The following is an 18,318-nucleotide window of genomic DNA, read 5'->3' on the forward strand; positions in this document are numbered from 1 at the left end:
TGATGCGCTTTATTGGCTGGTAGAATCATTGGTCCGTACTTCTTCAAAAACGATGATGGCCAGAACGTTAGTCAATGGTGATCGGTATAGAGCCATGATTACTAACTTTTTCATTCCTGAATTGAACAACCATGATGTCCAGGAGCTGTGGTTCCAACAAGACGGCGCAACATGAGACACAGCCCGTGCCACAATCGATTTATTGAAAGACACGTTTGGTGACCGCCTAATTTCACGTTTTGGACCTGTGAATTGGCCTCCAAGATCTTGTGATTTAACACCGCTAGACTACTTTCTGTGGGGCTATGTAAAGTCATTGGTCTATGCGGATAAACCACAAACCCTTGACCATTTGGAAGAAAATATTCGTCTTGTTATTGCCGATAAACGGCCACAAATGTTGGAAAAAGTCATCGATAATTGGACGTCCAGATTGGACTACATCCGAGCCAGCCGTGGCGGTCATATGCCAGAAGTCATATTTAAAATGTAATGCCACAAGATTATCTTGCGGATAAATAAAATTCATGTCAATCGAATAATCCATCGTTGTTTTATTGCAATTTAAAGTTCTATAGCTCTAAGAAAAAACACCCTTTATAACAAGTAAAGGATTAATGCGAATGAGTTCGATCTTCTGCTGGAAAATTAGAGAAGATCGAAGAAAACATAGGTATGCCACGCCACTCCATCGAGTGAAGATGCACCTACGATCGATACTCCGATACCAAAACTACCCAAACATCGTAACCGTTAATTAAGAAGGTATCGATTACCATTATCGCAGACCCCAATCTGTCGATTACAACCCGAAATTCCCGATACCACGTTCGACGTCTTAATCGTGCCCACGGCCATCATAGACGGCCTACCGCGATCGATCAAGACGTTTCAACGGCCGTACGTCACGGTCAGGGTGGCCGCGACTGATCTGCTGCCCTCGAGGAACCCCAAATACCCCCCCGCGCGCCGTTTTAATGGATCAACACCCCCCCTCCTCCGTTCATTTCTTAATTATCGTGCGTTCCTGTTTGTGGTGGGTTCCGGTACGGAACGCGACGCGAAGACAGCCATTAAATTATTCTGTATCGGGGCAGCGCGATCCAACCAATGACTGGGCGTGAGGGATGGGGTTGCGTTCGGGAAGCGAGGGCATGACCGAGGAAAGGGGTGCGGTGCGTGAATTTGGGCAGTTGGGTGGTGAGAAGAGCGAATTTATGGTGGATTATGTTGAGATGTGTATCGCATACACGAATGCCAAAATGTCTGGGGTGTAGCTCAAGGTGGTGTTCTTTCCCCCAATCTGTATAACATCTATACAGCAAACATCTCCAACAACTCAGGATTCGACACTGAAGTGTTTACATATGCCGATGACACGGCAATACTCACACACTACAGAAACCTCAATTTGGCTAGTAAGTATCTAAAAACAGCAGCTGACTCCATACTTCTCTGGATGAAATAGTGGAAGATTAAAATGAATCCCAATAAAACCCGGGCTATTGTTTTTTCTAAGAAAAACACCCTACCATCTGAAGGGTTGGTAATAAAAGAAACCAAGATAACCTGGAGAAATGAAATCAAATAATTAGGAATGATTTTCGACAGAAAAATGACCTGGAAACCGCATATCTGTCTTTCTTATTTTGCTTTGTATTATCTTTCTTGATTCCTTATTCTCGTGCTCTATCAGCATCTCTATTGTCTTCTTTCTTTGTTTATTGACTATTTCTTCAATAGTTTCAATTTTCAGTTCTTCTCTGATTTCTTGGTTAGTTATATACCATGGGGCGCCAACCGCTGTTCTTATTACTGAATTTAGCGTACTTTGCAACTGATCATTATTATTGTCTTTCGTATTATACCAAGTAACTCCTGCATACGTAATGCTTGGTATTAGCACTTTTTTTATTATCTTCAGCTTGTTTTCTAAAGAAAGATTACTTTGAGGGTTGAGCAGCGGGTACAGTCTGCCTTGTGATTGCCTTGTCTTTTTTCTGTTTTCTTCTATTTGTTTGTTAAAATTCATTCTTTCATCCAGTATTACTCTCATATATTTTGCTTCATTTTTCCATTCTATCGTCTGGTTTTCTATTTTGACGTTTCCTGCTATCTCTTTCTTTACTATTGTTTGTCCGAAGTAGGTTGCAACTGTTTTCGATGTGTTCACTTTGAATCTCCATTTCTTGAAGTATTCCATCAGTATTCCCAACTACCCACTTGAATTGTGTGTATATTCCAAGCCGTTCCGATCTTCCAAGAGATGCCCAGACCACGACGCCTTCTCTCGGGGAAATGAAGAGTCACTATAGTGCTTAAAAGAAGAAGTAGATTTGAATCAACGATCTTCTTTTGAACTGAATGATTTCTGAATTGGTGCTATAATTTCTGAAGGGAAAATTGGAGTTTCAAACGAGTATTTATTACGTTAGAATATTTTAAATGCTATGTTGTGGAAAACTATAAAAATTTTATACACAATCGTGTACTCATTCATAAAATACCGAAGATTCAAAAAAGTGTACAATTGTTTACCTTTATGAAACAATTTTCATTACACAATAAATTTGAATTTTATTCATCAGGAAATCTCCAGTGTAAGAGGGACAGTGAAGATTGATATTAATCAAGTCAACTCGAGTCACCCCTCTATAATCCCCACCAGAGAGCCATAGAAGTACGACCGCATACGTCGGAAAAACAATTAAGCAACAAATCATGATCCGTCCTAGGATTTTCAACTAATATTCACATAATAACAGCTAGATAATGTGGAGGTTCGTCGTGGCCGTAGTCACAGGTCGAGGTCTACGTCAGAGAGCCTCCAGGCCCGCTATAATCGAGTTGGGGTAACGTCACGGCAAGTGATGATTTCGCTAACAAGGTGCTCAAGAAATAGGAGGGCTGGCCTCGTATAATCACAGGTTTATAGACCTGGTTATAAGTCATGCTGGGAGGTCCGATATTGATATACCTGGGTTGTCTATACGCACCGGGACGAGGAGGATGCTCCGGCCATGCCACCGATGGTTATGATTGAAATTATTGATGTTAGCGGACCAGAGAATTCCAGGTTGGTGAAAAGATAAGGGGTATCGTCTTACGATGCCCCGTTCGTGTTTGAGGAGCTGATTTGCGGTGAGCTGTTGAGGGAAGGAAGTCCATCTAGAAGAGTAACAGAAAACGGATACAATTCGAGTGCATAGTGATCATAGTTATCATCCCAATTACAGATGAAATTATAACGGGTGTTTTTTTTCGAGGTATATATCTTTAAGTTGGCATTACTATTCAAGGTGGCGACCGATTTAACAGCTGTCAAGTGATTTATTCTCAGTTTGGTTTGGCAATTCATCATGAATAGACTCACGCCTGAACAACGCTTACAATTAGTGCAATTTTATTTCGAAAATAATGGTTCTGTGCGGAATACGTATCGGGCACTACGTCCATTTTATTTTGTTTAGCGATGAAGCGCACTTCTGGTTGAATGGCTACGTCAACAAACAAAACTGCTGCATTTGGAGTGAAGCTAATCCTCAAGTGTATGTCGAAACACTGTTACATCCAGAAAAACTGACTGTTTGGTGCGCTTTATGGGCTGGTGGAATCATTGGTCCGTACTTCTCCAAAAACGATGATGGCCAGAACTTACAGTCAATGGTGATCGGTATAGAGCCATGATTACTAACTTTTTCATTCCTGAATTGAACAACCATGATGTCCAGGAGATGTGGTTCCAACAAGACGGCGCAACATGTCACACAGCTCGTGCCACAATCGATTTATTGAAAGACACGTTTGGTGAACGCCTAATTTCACGTTTTGGACCTGTGAATTGGCCTTCAAGATCTTGTGATTTAACACCGCTACTCTACTTCCTGTGCGGCTATGTAAAATAATTGGTCTATGCGGATAAGCCACAAACCCTTGACCATTTAGGCAAATCATCATGAATAGAGTCACGCCTGAACAACGCTTGCAAATAGTGCAATTTTATTTCGAAAATAATGGTCTGTGCGGAATACTATCGCGAACTACGTCTATTTTATCGTTGACAAAATCGTCCATCAGAGCAGTTAATTCGATTAACCATGGAACGTTTTCGCACCACGTTTACTCTTATTGATAACTCGCATCCCCAGAGACGCCGTACGGTGCGTACAGAAGAAGCTATTGCTGCTGTAGACCGTAGCATTGAGGAAGACCTGAAAGAGTCTATCCGAGCACAGGAATTGGATCTGTGTCCATCCACTTTATGGAAGATTTCTGGTTCAAAACAGTTCAAAATTATCCTCATCAACTATATGTTTTTGTTAAAGCAGAAGGAATTCTCACGAACGAACTACCCTTATTAAGGATAGAATAGTGTTGGATTCCGTGACCTACCCAGGGCCGGCGTTAGGGGTGAAACAGTGAAGATACTGTTGCAGGCGCCTCAATTTGAGGGGCAGCAATTCGTCTCAGTTTGCTGGCCGCTTTTCATTTTTCATCCTTGATTCTTGAAAACATCCTATAAGGTTGTTCCACTCCGCTGCGTTTGTCAACATTCCTTGCTATAAAAACCTCCAAACCGCCTTTACAAAGCCGACTGGATTATAAATAGGACATGGTAGCCCAAGCAAGATAAACAGAATTCCCAATTGCCTTCATTGCAAGAGGGTTAAAATCATTAATTATTTCACAAATACCAAAAACAATACTATTTTCGCTTTCGAATTATTAGGAAGCCGATTTTTACACATTCAACATATGGAAAATTCCTACGATTTGCATTCATAACTAGTTACTGTTAAATGCCAAATGTGATCAGCGGAACACATGTTCGTAATCCCAATTAGTTTTCGAATCAATACTGAAACTTTGCATGCCCTACCGCCCTTTGTATTTTGTGGTGAGATAGTGCAGTGTGATAGTGATGCAGTGTCATGTGGATGTGAAAATCTCTCTAACCTCAAAGTGTCACTGTTTGGTGCGGTTTTTGAGCTCGTGGTGTGATTGGACCTTAGTTATTGGAAAATAAGGGTAGTGCCATTGTAATGGTGAATGGATTGCACTATCGAGCTACGATTGATGGTTTTTAATTTAACGAGGAAGTTAATAATTTTGATTATATGTATTCTTTAAGAGGGAATACCACCATGTGACTGCTCAGTCATGAAATAAGAGATATTTCTCCTTAAAAATCGCCGAGTACAAGCATACTGGTAACAAGGCCTAATCTATAGCCCATTAAGCAAGAATAAACAGTGTCTGTCACCTGTATATTCAGCTTCGACTTATACTAATTTGTCGAAACAGAATTGCAACATCAATAATTCTGACTAAACCATATAGTTTTAACCAGCAAATCATCTTTACATAAGTGTATCAACATTATAAGGATATTAGAAGCCACCAACCCCAAATTAAATATCCACCCCATGTATATTTCCCGAAGATAGAACTTCAAGTTACAAATAAACCAACAGTTTGTCAAGAATCGGATAGAACTTTGATTCCTGCAATATTCAGTAGGCTCTTTATGAAGCATTTTCTTATCGTTTGGCTTCTACCCTGTAATTTCGTCCTATTTTATATTCTGGGGCGCAAGTTTTGGAAAGCATTTTTCATAATGCCCTATGTATTATTAGGGCCTACTACTTTGAATAGTAGAAAGAGTGATCGATAGGTATTTTTCAATATTCATGAAATGAGTAAAAGATGATATTGACGCCTTAAAATAACTCCATAATCAATTGTAAGCGGTTAATAAATTAGAACATTCAGCACTTGTATTAAGAGTGGCATTATTAATGTTGATATTTCCTTTGTTTTTTTTTTAATGGAAGTATGTCACTTAATTCGAAGGTCTTTCAATAACCTATTCTCCTTCTGCTTTAACCTTCCAAATATGCTCAGTGGCTGTTTCTCATCTTAACACGACTTATGTGGGTAGACTGCCGCTCTACCGCTTTTGAGGTCTTTCTATGCTTTGCCCTTCTGACGGTGATCTGTCTCTGGCTACCTTCACCATTCGGGGTGATTCGGATAATAAGATCATTCTTTTCAATTTTTTTACCCATAATCCACTCGTTGATATTCTTGATTTGGCAAGCCGTCTGATGTCTTCGCTCCTTTACCTGTCTCGAATTATTCTCACAGCTATTCTCCGAACGACTCTTATGTCTGTCGCTTCCACAAATTGCTGAGTTCTTGATGCTTCAGGTCTTGTCTCTGTTGCAGATTTCAGTAGATATAGACGTATTGCAGTCTTGTATATATGTAATTTTGCTTCCATTCGCAGATATTTGTTGTTGACTACTTTGTCATTGAGTTTTGAGGCTGTTCTTGTTGCTTTGATAGCTTGCCCTCTCACTGCAGGTTTTAACCCTTTGTGTCCTAGTGTGTCCACTGTGGGGACGCAAGTTAATAATTTTTTTCTCATACGCCTAATGCGCTCACCGTATAGCCACATATTGCTTAGTTCGCGTAAATACCGTATCTACAGATAGGAGCGCGAACTACATCGCTGATCCATACGGAAATGCATAGGATGTAAACTTATATCCACGATTGCGTACTAGCTACATGAAGCAGTTATTTTATCGTGTTTCGAAGTGAAAAAAAACATGGAAGGTAGGTGTTTTTCTTTGGAAATATATAAAAACTTATTATTATAAATTGTCATGTTCGTGAGCTAATGTGAATATCATCTAATAATAATTTTATTTTTCGCGTGAATGTCGGTGGTCTCGTCTTGGGGACACAAAGCAAATGGTAACTTTTTCATTTTTTTTTTCAGAGAAAACATCATTCTTATTTCGTGATTTGGAAGAGTTGAATTCTCAGGATTTATTCTCTCTTCTAGAAGAAATACCATCTGGGAACAACTCGGAGGTTGATGATTGTTCTGATGATGAGTTACTTCAAGGGAAGGATGTGGAAATTGAGAATGACTTGATTGACATAAATTCTCTCGATATCGTTTATACGGACGATCTTTTAGAAATTGAAAATTGTGTTGTACATCAATCCAATAATTCAATGAATGTAGCTGCAGATCAAGATTTATGTAACGGCGAAGATGAAATTGATTTGGATACTGTAAAGCAAAAAATTTGACGGAATAATACGATTTCGACAACTGAAAATTCGTACTGCCCACAAAATAAAAAAGAATTCAACGAATCTTATGGACTGTTTAAAAATTTTCTTCAGAATTTCATACGAAGTAGATTTTTGTATTAGGTTTCAATAAAAATAATAATATGATTTACATTGTGTAAAATTTCTTCATTGCCTAGTGTCCCCACAATGAAGACAAATCCCTTGTCCGAAAACTCAAAAACATGTTTTTCACTTTATTCAATCATACTTGAATACTATTATTCGATTTTCAACAGAAAAATATCGATAAAATTAATTCCGGTCACAAAGGGTTAAATTGCTAAAGTTCGACATTTTTATGTCCAAATAATGGAATATCATCTTCTGGTCAATTATTATGTTGTTATCAATTGCCAATTTACATCTTAGAGATATTTTTGCTATAGTAATGCACTTAGATTAGAGAAGGAGCTAGAGATCATTCGACCTCGCGTACACGATGATCTAAAGATCTATTTTAGTCATTCACTTCGTCTTAGACACTGAAACTTTGATCCCAGCGTTTTTGCGACCGTGTTTAATGTGAAGAGGAGCCTTTGCAAGTTATCCTCTTTTTCCAGCACCAAGACTGCATCATCAGCATATCACTAAATCTTCACTTCTCTACTTCTCATATGATAGTCTCTGTTCTTGTGGACATTCCTTATGATCTGATCCATAAAAATGTTAAAGAGTAGTGGACTCAATGAGGCATTTTGGAATAAATCTCTTCCTACGGCTATTGATTCGTTGTCCATCTTTGCTTGTATTCGATTAGTTCGGGAAATATCCTCAATAGTTTTTATGATTTAACTAGGTATTGGTCATACTAGAAGTCTATCATACAAGAGGCGTTCAAAAAATGGCACAGAAATCTAGTGTTTTCGTTTGAAAAAATATAACTTTGGGTCAAACCTTCGTAATTGAAAATCCTACTCAAAAAACGAGCACGTCACTGGATGCTACGTGAAAAAGTCCCTGCATAATGTTTAGATTTCAGAGCTCTATCATCAGTAGTAGCGGAGATATAAATTTTATTTGTTTCTCATTTGTAAACGCCAGTTTCCAAAAACACAATATTAATCAAGAAAGTTTATTTTATCAAGTCACTAACTTGTAAAACTGACTGTTAACTTGCAAAATTTTTACAAGTTAGTAGTATTATTTACATAAGAAAATTTTGTTTTATCGTCATATATGTTGAAAATCATGGTACAATTGTTATTTCCAGTAACACAGATTTTGATTATGAAAGAGTTGATACTGATGATGATGAACCATCTGTTGTTAAATTTTTTGTTTGCCGCAATGTCACAATAACGTATTTTTCCATATCTTCTACATCATTCATGTTTAAGGGGAGAATTTCGTCACATCGACAACATCCAAAAATCCCAAATATTGTTACAATTTTCGCCAGCAACCGCTGGTCATCAGAAGCATGTAAAAGAAATTGTTCAGCCTCTTCTTTACTTAATACCTTGGCCTTTTTTGGCGTATAACGCTCATTTTTTCGTTTCAGAAAAGCTATTACCTTTTGAAATCTGCAAATGACAACTAAACGTCATATTTTTCAATAAATTTTTTAAGGAAAACAAACCTGCGAACAGGGGCATTTTCTTTCATTTCCAAGCAGCTTTTCAGCATAGACCATTTTGCCCATAAAGTATTAGGGCTGAATCTAGCTGATAGTTGATTCAAGAAGACGAATAAAACATCTTCAGTTACCCCAATCACACTATTTTTGTTTTGTCACTTTTTGAAGTCGTCGTATTCTCGCTCGTACCTTGAAGCTGATTTTTCAGGTAATAAACTTGAAGCTACACTACTGGCTGCCTCAATAATTTCTTTTGGTACATTCATTCTCGCTTTCGCCAAAACAAATGAAAAAAAAATAAACAGACATGTTCATGGCAACGCTTCCATAGCTTACGACATTTGAAACAAATTATTGAGATTTTTTTGGAATTAATCTAATGTTTTTTCAAATGAGAAACAAATAAAATATAAAACAATACACGCAAGGTAACGGGTTTTGCAGGCTCAAGGAGGTAACTGACTCGCCTGCGGCTCGTCAATTATATTCTATATTCGCCAGTAAAAACCCTCTTACCTTGCTAATAATGTTATATACTATATTTCGATATCGCCATATTTCCTATTTCCGCTTATAAATCGAAATCAAAAGACGGTGGCCAAAATTGAATAGGTACTACTCTTGTTAGTTTCTCAGAAAAAGAGAACAAGAATTAGGTATTGAATTTTGTCTCCTCTGCTCCAGAAGTTGTAATGCTAAATCATCGAAATTTAACCTCCCTGTGAAATTACTTTCTCATTGAAATTGTCAAGGCTATAAAATTTCCCAAAAATTATATCACCTAAATTTTTTCAGTAGAAATGTTGATTTAAGAAATTGAAATAATTAAAAAGTTAAGAACTAAATAATGTTTAATTATTTTCAACTCTGAAGGACGTAAAATATAACAGCATTATAAGGTGATTCCGTAAAATCCTTATCACTAACCCTTTCGCCTTTGAAAGCGTGTTGTGGAGTGATTTGTTGATAGGCATTTCGAAAAAAAAATGAAAAAGACAAGTTATCGAAGGCTCCAAGTGTATGCGACTTAATATACGGTAAAATTTTTGAACAACCATCCTAGTGGGCTACATTCGACAACAACATTCCAAAAATTAATCTCTCGGTTCAAGTGAGTTATCTGAATCGAATATAATTCATTGTAAATGGACCTATAACATTCTACATATCAGACAGAAGTACATAATTATTAATTAGTTAGAATTCCATTAAAGAGGTAGAACATGGAAACGAAATGCTTTGAATAGAGAATAAAAGTCTCTAGATTATTTCTGAAGAACAACGGTTTTATAAACGATTCAATTCTTTATGAAAGGACCCCGCACGGTTTCTGTGGAAAATGGGTCCCAGTCGAGTTGGCTGAAAATTTAGTATAATGTAGTTTATGAAATCCTGATCAAATGACTCCATGGGCACAACAAGATCTACTGTACAGTTTTTGAAATATAGGGTGTCAAACATGCAGAGAGAGGGTTGTTACTTACCTTTAGAAAATCATGTGGCGATTCTTTTGTTACAAAAAGTTGAAGATAAAAATTACAATCTCAATATTGTCGACACGAGTTGTAATAAGAAGTTATAAGACTCCGTATACAGGGTTATCAATAATTACATAATTTTTATGTAATTCCTCGAACAAACTCCGTCTAACGCAAAAGCTGGTAGACTTGCAGAATAAGTAAAAAAAATTTGATTTTAATATTGGTTGATCTGAGGTTACTATTATACGGGGTCTTCCACTTTTTTAGTTGTAATAATTTAATTTTTTTCAGGAACATATAGAAAAATTAAAAGCAGAAAACTAAATATAATATGATCAATATTCTGCGGCTCTTGTCTATTTGTTGCAACTGTGACCATCCCCACTTCGCCATTGAAAGAGAATACTTGTTTATTTGATATAGTATCATGTAGATGTATTGATTGTTGCACTGTTACACTGGAACATGGGTATTCTCCGGAATAACGTGGAATATCCTATCTTTCCGAATGTATTTACCAAACCTGAATATGTATTATAGTCTGGATATAAAGCTTCGTGCAAAATTTCGTCTGGATACCATGACCATAACCATAAAAGTTTCAAAAAGAATATGGAAAAATAATTGGCTTGAAATTTTGGGGGTATGAAATAACAATTTCAAGTTTCGTGTAAATTTCCAAGCAGATCACATGATCAGAACCATAGAAAATTCAAGAGAAATATTGTGAAAAACATACCCATTAGGTCAGTAATGGACCCGATTGAGATATTATTTACCTGTACCTTTAAGTTTTTAAAATAATAATTTCAAGTTCTTGTTGGTCTGTCTGTATACGCATACCTCCGAAACTTCCAAACAGTAAAAGCAAGCAGGTTGGCAGGTTCAAACAGACGATGCCAAATATACAGGGTTGGGATAGTGTATGGAACCAAGTAAATATCTTTTGAACGAAAAGGACAATATTTATGAAATTTTGCAGGTGAGTGCATTGGCTCATAATGCATCTGATGTACAATTTTTTGTTCTTTGCAGATCTTTGGATTTCGAATGCGCACATTCTGGGTATAGTGTAACGAATCTAATAAAGACGAGGAATAATTTACTGTTATAATACTTCTAGAATAGCTAAATTTATTTACCTACTGAAGACTAATGGGAATAATGTTTTCAACAAAATTAAATCAAATGTTCAAAATGCCCGACGTTCACCTCTTGACAGTTTGCCATCCTATTAAGAAATTCTTGAGTCACTCTTTCCAAGACCTTTTCACGTATCAGTTCACATTCATCAATAATATCCCATATAAATTAAAAAAGTTGAGGGTAGTTCCGGTTCAATCAATTTTTTCATTCGAATTCCATCAATCCAGCTCAAACAATTTGTGGAAACAGGTTCTGGACAGTTTGATATTGATTATTTTTATTTAATGACGAATTTTTTTTATGGATATTACAAAAATGATCAGTACTAGAATATCCGAATAGGGATTTACACATAAATGTTCATAACCAGTCGATTTTGGTTGTCATTCCTTTTTCGAGGTGTATAACTTTAAGTTGGCATTACTGTTCAAGATGGCGACGGATTTAACAGCTGTCAAATGATTTATTCTCAGTTTGGTTTGGCAATTAATCATGAATAGACTCACGCTTGAAAAACGCTTGCGAATAGTGCAATTTTATTTCGAAAATAATGGTTCTGTGCGGAATACGTATTGCGCACTACGTCCATTTCATTTTGTTTAGCGATGAAGCGCACTTCTGGTTGAATGGCTACGTCAACAAAAAAAACTGCCGCATTTGGAGTGAAGCTAAGCCTAATGTGTATGTCGAAACACCGTTACATCCAGAAAAACTGACTGTTTGGTGCGCTTTATGGGCTGGTGGAATCATTGGTCCGTACTTCTTCAAAAACGATGATGGCCAGATCGATAAAGTCAATGATGATCGGTATATGGCCATGATCACTTACTTTTTCATTCCTGAATTGAATAACCATGATGTCCAGGAGCTGTGGTTCCAACAAGACGGCGCAACATGTCACACAGCTCGTACCTTTCTTTTTTACTCTTGACACACAGTGGTGAGTGAGGATTTTTTTTTTCTTTCTTTTGAGAGCCGCCAGGAAGTACATATTCCCTTTCTTGCTGTAATTAACTCTAAATTTCATTCAAATTGAATAAATTTCCTTCTTATAATAACTCTCGGATCATTTGTACCTTTTTTTTTTCTTTGTATTTCATTGTTTCTTATAACATAAGTTTTTTTTTCACTTTCCGGAAAGTATTCAATAAGTAACTCATTTTTATATAATAGTTTATAATTTCTGTCAATTCCAAATTTCATACAATACTTTTGATACTATTTTTCTAAATTCAACCAGAACATTTTTATCTCCGACAATTGTACAAATCTAATTTCCTGAATTTTACTCTCCACGCATGCTCAAGCATCCATTTTGATACGAAGAAGATTCCACAATTCCTGTACAAGTTCCTAACCAGGCTGCACTGAATCTGCATCCTGATCAAGGTTACACAGAAACCTTCATCTAATATTTGGACGAAATACTGCAAGTGCCGTTGAAGTGGGGAGTTTCACTTCAGGCGAGCATCCACCAAATTGGAACCCGAGATTTGAATTGTTTTTCACCACTTCGATCCAAGAGCAATATTCTGATATCAAGCAACTATCAAAATTGAGAAACAAGATCTTCCAAGTGAGATATCAAAATTCATCTTTCGATAACCTACTTATTCCAAATTCTGTCTGGAGACCTAATATCCGAAATGTAAGATCAGTGAAATTTTCATCATTTGTAAATGTTCTGAGTTTATTTTTTTCTCAGCCTTCAGCAATATTTTTTTTGGAAATTCTGAATTTATTTTTTTTCTCAGCCTTCAGCAATATTTTTTTCAAATTGTTTTAATATATTTGTAAAATTTAATTCGTTTTATTTCTTACCACTAAGCAAGTTCTCTCTTATCTATCTCCCGTTTCTCTTACTTGACTTCATTTTTTTCTTATCATCTCTATTTATATTTTTTTTGAGAAATTTCATTTTTATGAAATTTGGTTTACTTTAGTAATCCTGGCGCCCAACAATTAATTGGTCAGGTTAACAAGTTCATTTGGTGCCCACACCCTCACCGTATCAACTGAGCAGCCGACAGGCATACGTGAGATTTTACGATTAACTTTACAATTGGTCTATGCGGATAAGCCACAAACCCTTGACCATTTGGAAGACAACATTCGCCGTGTTATTGCCGATATACGGCCACAAATGTTGGAAAAAGTCATCTAAAATTGGACGTCCAGATTGGACTACATCCGAGCCAGCCGTGGCGGTCATATGCCAGAAATCATATTTGAAATGTAATGCCACAAGATTATCTTGCGGATAAATAAAATTCATGTCAATCGAATAATCCATCGTTGTTTTATTGCAATTCAAAGTTCTATAACTCTAAAAAAAAACCCTTTACTTATCCACATTTCTATTTTAATTTCTGGAATATGAAATTCGGGAGCCCAGACCCAATTAACATGCTAGCCGTTTTGGCGTGGCAATCTCAACGATGGGACATGGGGCGGTCTAAACGAATGCCAGACGGGCGCCACCAGAGCCTCCTTAGATAAATGATGCTGCGACCCTAGACCGCGGTACATATTTTACGTTATTTATCGGACGATGAAAGTTCCGAGATGGACGTTTTTCGAGATGTAAGGGAGATGCAACGAATAAAACCAGATTGAAGAGTTGAATTGATTTTTATTTTCTCCCTGGACCTTTGAAACTTTGAGGGAATCAAATATGTGTTTGCCAGCAGTGTAGGATGTCAAAATCGAAGATGAAGAAATTGATTTTGAATTATAAATTGGTGGAACCAATATGTTTAACCAATTTATATTAAATTTTGTTCTTATCCATTGTGGAATCCAATGGAATGAAAATATTTGCTGAAAATATTCATGACATATTCAATGATATATATAATTCGAGTAAAAAAATAATCTTGGATGACATTTTTCGGCACAAATGGACATTAAACTCTTATTGCACTATGCCTTCTTCAAGGCTTTCGCTTAGCTTAATGGTCCTATTTAAATTACGCACGACCTCAGGGCTAGTTTGATAGTTCCACCTGAGTTATCATGATATCAACTCCACCAACACAATTTTTATCTATTCGACTTGACATAACCAACGGATAGGTAAAGGGTGTTTTTTTCAGAGCTAAAGAACTTTAATAATATAGAGAAAGAGTAACGTTCAGTTTGAACTTCCTCAATTGAAATTTTTGTGAAGTAGATATTCAAGTGGTGAGTTGGTAAATTTAGTCATTCTAGGAGATGAGGAAAAATTGTATTAATAAATACCAAAATGCCGAAACGTAGGTACGTCTGTCGATACAGGGTGTCCCATAAATGGCACGTCACAGTGACACCGGAGGTAGGTCAGCTAAAGAGGGACCTAACCAGCCTAACATGACCCCAGTAAAAGTTGCATGGTTTTCGAGTTATTACCAAATTACGTTTTTTAGTGAATTTTCACCTTTTTTAACATTGTCAGGGTCAGAATTCTGCTGGAAAGCTCTCGAAGCTTATTTTTTTTGTTGTAATGGAATCTTAAATAGTTATTTAAGATGACATGAGTATGATTCTGTCAAAAAGTTATGTGGATTTCCATAAATTAATGGATAAATCTTGATTTCAATTTCTAGCAAAACGAGAACTTCGACTTTGGACACCTGCTGTGAAAAAAAAATCCTTGAAACAAAACGAGCAAGTAACATCAAAAAATTTGGCATTTTAGACAGATTTAGAAATGGTACAATACACGAATCTTATGCCCATAAAACTAGGTATTTTCATCATTTTACCGATGCCCTACTTAACTAAGTTGAAACTAGGAACCCCGCTATCAGGTAATTTTGCCGCTTGCTATGACATTACATTTGATACCGGGCTTTGTTATCATTTGTTAAAGTCACAATAGGGAAAAAGATGGATTAGGGGAAGCGAAAAAGGAATATTATTGAAAAAAAAGGTAAATTAATTAAAAACAGACTTAACTTTCGATTATTTATTTAATTCTTAAATCTAACTTACAGTAAATGTTCAAACTGTTTTTTATAAAACGGTGTCATTTATGCATTAGAGTCCGAGGGAAACAGTTTGAACATTTACTGTAAGTTAGATTTAAAAATTAAATAAATAATCGAAAGTTCTCGTTTTGCTAGCAATTGAAATCAAGATTTATCCATTAATTTACGGAAATCCACATAACTTTTTGACAGAATCATACTCATGTCATCTTAAATAACTATTTAAGATTCCATTACAACAACAAAAATAAGCTTCGAGAGCTTTCCAGCAGAATTCTGACCCTGACAATGTTAAAAAAGGTGAAAATTCACTAAAAAACGTAATTTGGTAATAACTCGAAAACCATGCAACTTTTACTGGGGTCATGTTAGGCTGGTTAGGTCCCTCTTTAGCTGACCTACCTCCGGTGTCACTGTGACTTGCCACTTATGGGACACCCTGTATATCATAATAATTCAATTTGTTAACTGTTTACTCAATTTGTGCAGTTTTATTTATTTTAAATTTTCTTTTGATTGGTAATCAATATTTTGTCATTTTTAAAATTCGAATTATATTCCAATATATTGTTGTGATGGAAAGGATACAATATTGTCAATTTTTCGATGTTTATATAAAATATACTCAGTAATTGTAATACATAAATTATGACATGTTGCTGTCCAAAAATTCTGACCTGAAAACCTGAGTGGATAGTTTTTCATTAGTATATTTTCTTACCGCTCATCATTAAGGTGCATTCGAGAAGTTCACTTGGGTAATCAAGAAAACTCCATCCAAAGACAACAATTATTATCCATCATCGATAAAACCTGTATCGAATTACAAATAGACCGAAATTTCCAAGATTCATTACCCTGCATATTCAATTCTTCCCAATACAGGTAGCGAAGCACGATGGACCCGAACGATCCTTTCATTATATTTTGGATAAACGGTTATTTATTGTCGTAACCTAGCATCAAACAATTTTTAAATTGATTATCAGTTTACCCATTCCGAACAATCAAAGATGTTCTATAATTTTCGATATAATTTTCATGTAGATTGAGTGCACGCTCTTCAAACTGAACGTGGGTAGTTATTATTTATATCCTTTCGTGTCCGTGATGAGAAAAGTAGGAAACTTTCATCGTGAGATTTATTTTCTTCGTTTTGTGATATCGATAATAACTTTGATATAAGCTTTGTTGATTAAGTGTCTACTTATATAATCATTATTTGCTCAGTATTTATGTTGCAAATTTGACAAAACGAGTATTTCTGATTAACTCAAATTTTGGATGAGTAAGTTGTTTTATATTTTTGTACCAACATTTGAAGTATATAAATGAAACATATATAGGATTCTGTTCTAAAATTTCTGCCCCATAATCACCAATTCTTCATTTGAGTGTCATAATTTATCTGTTTGAACATGAAACTATCAATCAAATGAGCTACTTGACAATGTTGCGAGACACGTGGCGAAATGTGAGCACATTTAAGTTTGTCAAGATGAACCAACATTGAATCTGACTTAATATTGAAGATACAATTGAATAAGGTCTTGCATCAAGAAATTGAATAAATTAATTCGGATATTATTTCAAAATCGTTTCCTTTTGAAGAATTTTTCAACTCTCTAGAACCAAATATCATAGGTTTTGATTTTTCAATTAGTTCAATTCTTATAATGAATTGCTGTTTCATGTGTTTTGTTGTTTCCTCCTTTTCATAATATATCTACTTGTTCACAAATTCATATTGATAAAATATCAAAATTTATACCATAGCGGTAAAAAATAAAGATCAAAAATATCATTTGATAGAATCTATAGATAAATATTCTCAATTTCACATTGACACGTTTGCCATTTATGAAATAAATAATAGAATTTCATTTTTGAACCTAATTACATTTGAAGAGATTTAACTTTTTATAGGATCTATGAACGGCAGATAAACGATTTTTTTTAAATTTTGATCTTGAATTCTATAAATAATTTCAAGGAGGAAACCAAAAAATTTTAGAGGTGGAGAAAAAAATGTTATTTTGAACATTCACCTCATGCACCTATCCGTTGGTTATGCCAAGTCGAATAGATAAAAATTGTGTTGGTGGAATTGATATTTTTATAACTTAGGTAGAATTATCAAACTAGCCCTGAGGTCATGTGTTATTTAAATAGGACCATTAAGCTGAGCAAAAGCCTTGAAGAAGGCATAGTGCAATGAGAGTTTTAAGCCCGTCTAAGGCGAAAAATATCATTCAAGATTATTTCTTCACTCGAATTATATCTGAAAGGTGTTTTTTTAAGAGAACTTTAAATTGCAAATGAAACAACGATGGATTATTCGATTGACATGAATTGTATTTATCTGCAAGATAATCTTGTGGCATTACATTTCAAATATGATTTCTGGCATATGACCGCCACTGCTGGCTCGGATGTAGTCCAATCTGGACATCCAATTCTCGATTATTTTTTCCAACATTTGTGGCCGTATATCGGCAATAACACGGTGAATGTTGTCTTCCAAATGGTCAAGGGTTTGTGGCTTATCCGCATAGACCAATCTTTACATAGACCCACAGAAAGTAGTCTAGCGGTGTTGAATCACAAGATCTTGGAGGCCAATTCACAGGTCCAAAACGTGAAATTAGGCGGTCACCAAACGTGTCTTTCAATAAATCGATTGTGGCACGAGCTGTGTGACATTTTGCGCCGTCTTGTTGGAACCACAGCTCCTGGACATCGTGGTTGTTTAATTAGGAACGAAAAAGTTAGTAATCATGGCTCTATACCGATCACCATTGACTGTAACGTTCTGGGCATCATCGTTTTTGAAGAAGTACGGACCAATGATTTCACCAGCCCATAAAGCGCACCAAACAGTCAGTTTTTCGACATACACTTGAGGATTAGCTTCACTCCGAATGCGGCAGTTTTGTTTGTTGACGTAGCCATACAACCAGAAGTGCGCATCATCGCTAAACAAAATTCTCTTATG

At 35.9% G+C, this 18,318-nt stretch overlaps 1 protein-coding gene across 1 annotated transcript; it reads left to right on the forward strand.

Moving 5' to 3' along the window:
- The first annotated feature begins 6,574 nt into the window (after positions 1-6,574).
- LOC123674598 lies at positions 6,575-7,141 on the forward strand. The gene is made up of 2 exons (XM_045609523.1): positions 6,575-6,621; positions 6,788-7,141. Exons 1-2 carry the CDS (start codon positions 6,615-6,617, stop codon positions 7,105-7,107), a joined length of 327 nt encoding a protein of 108 aa, XP_045465479.1. The 5' UTR covers positions 6,575-6,614; the 3' UTR covers positions 7,108-7,141.
- The last annotated feature ends 11,177 nt before the right edge of the window (positions 7,142-18,318 follow it).

This window comes from Harmonia axyridis, chromosome 3 (genome assembly GCF_914767665.1).
Source record: "Harmonia axyridis chromosome 3, icHarAxyr1.1, whole genome shotgun sequence".
NCBI lineage: Eukaryota > Metazoa > Arthropoda > Insecta > Coleoptera > Coccinellidae > Harmonia > Harmonia axyridis.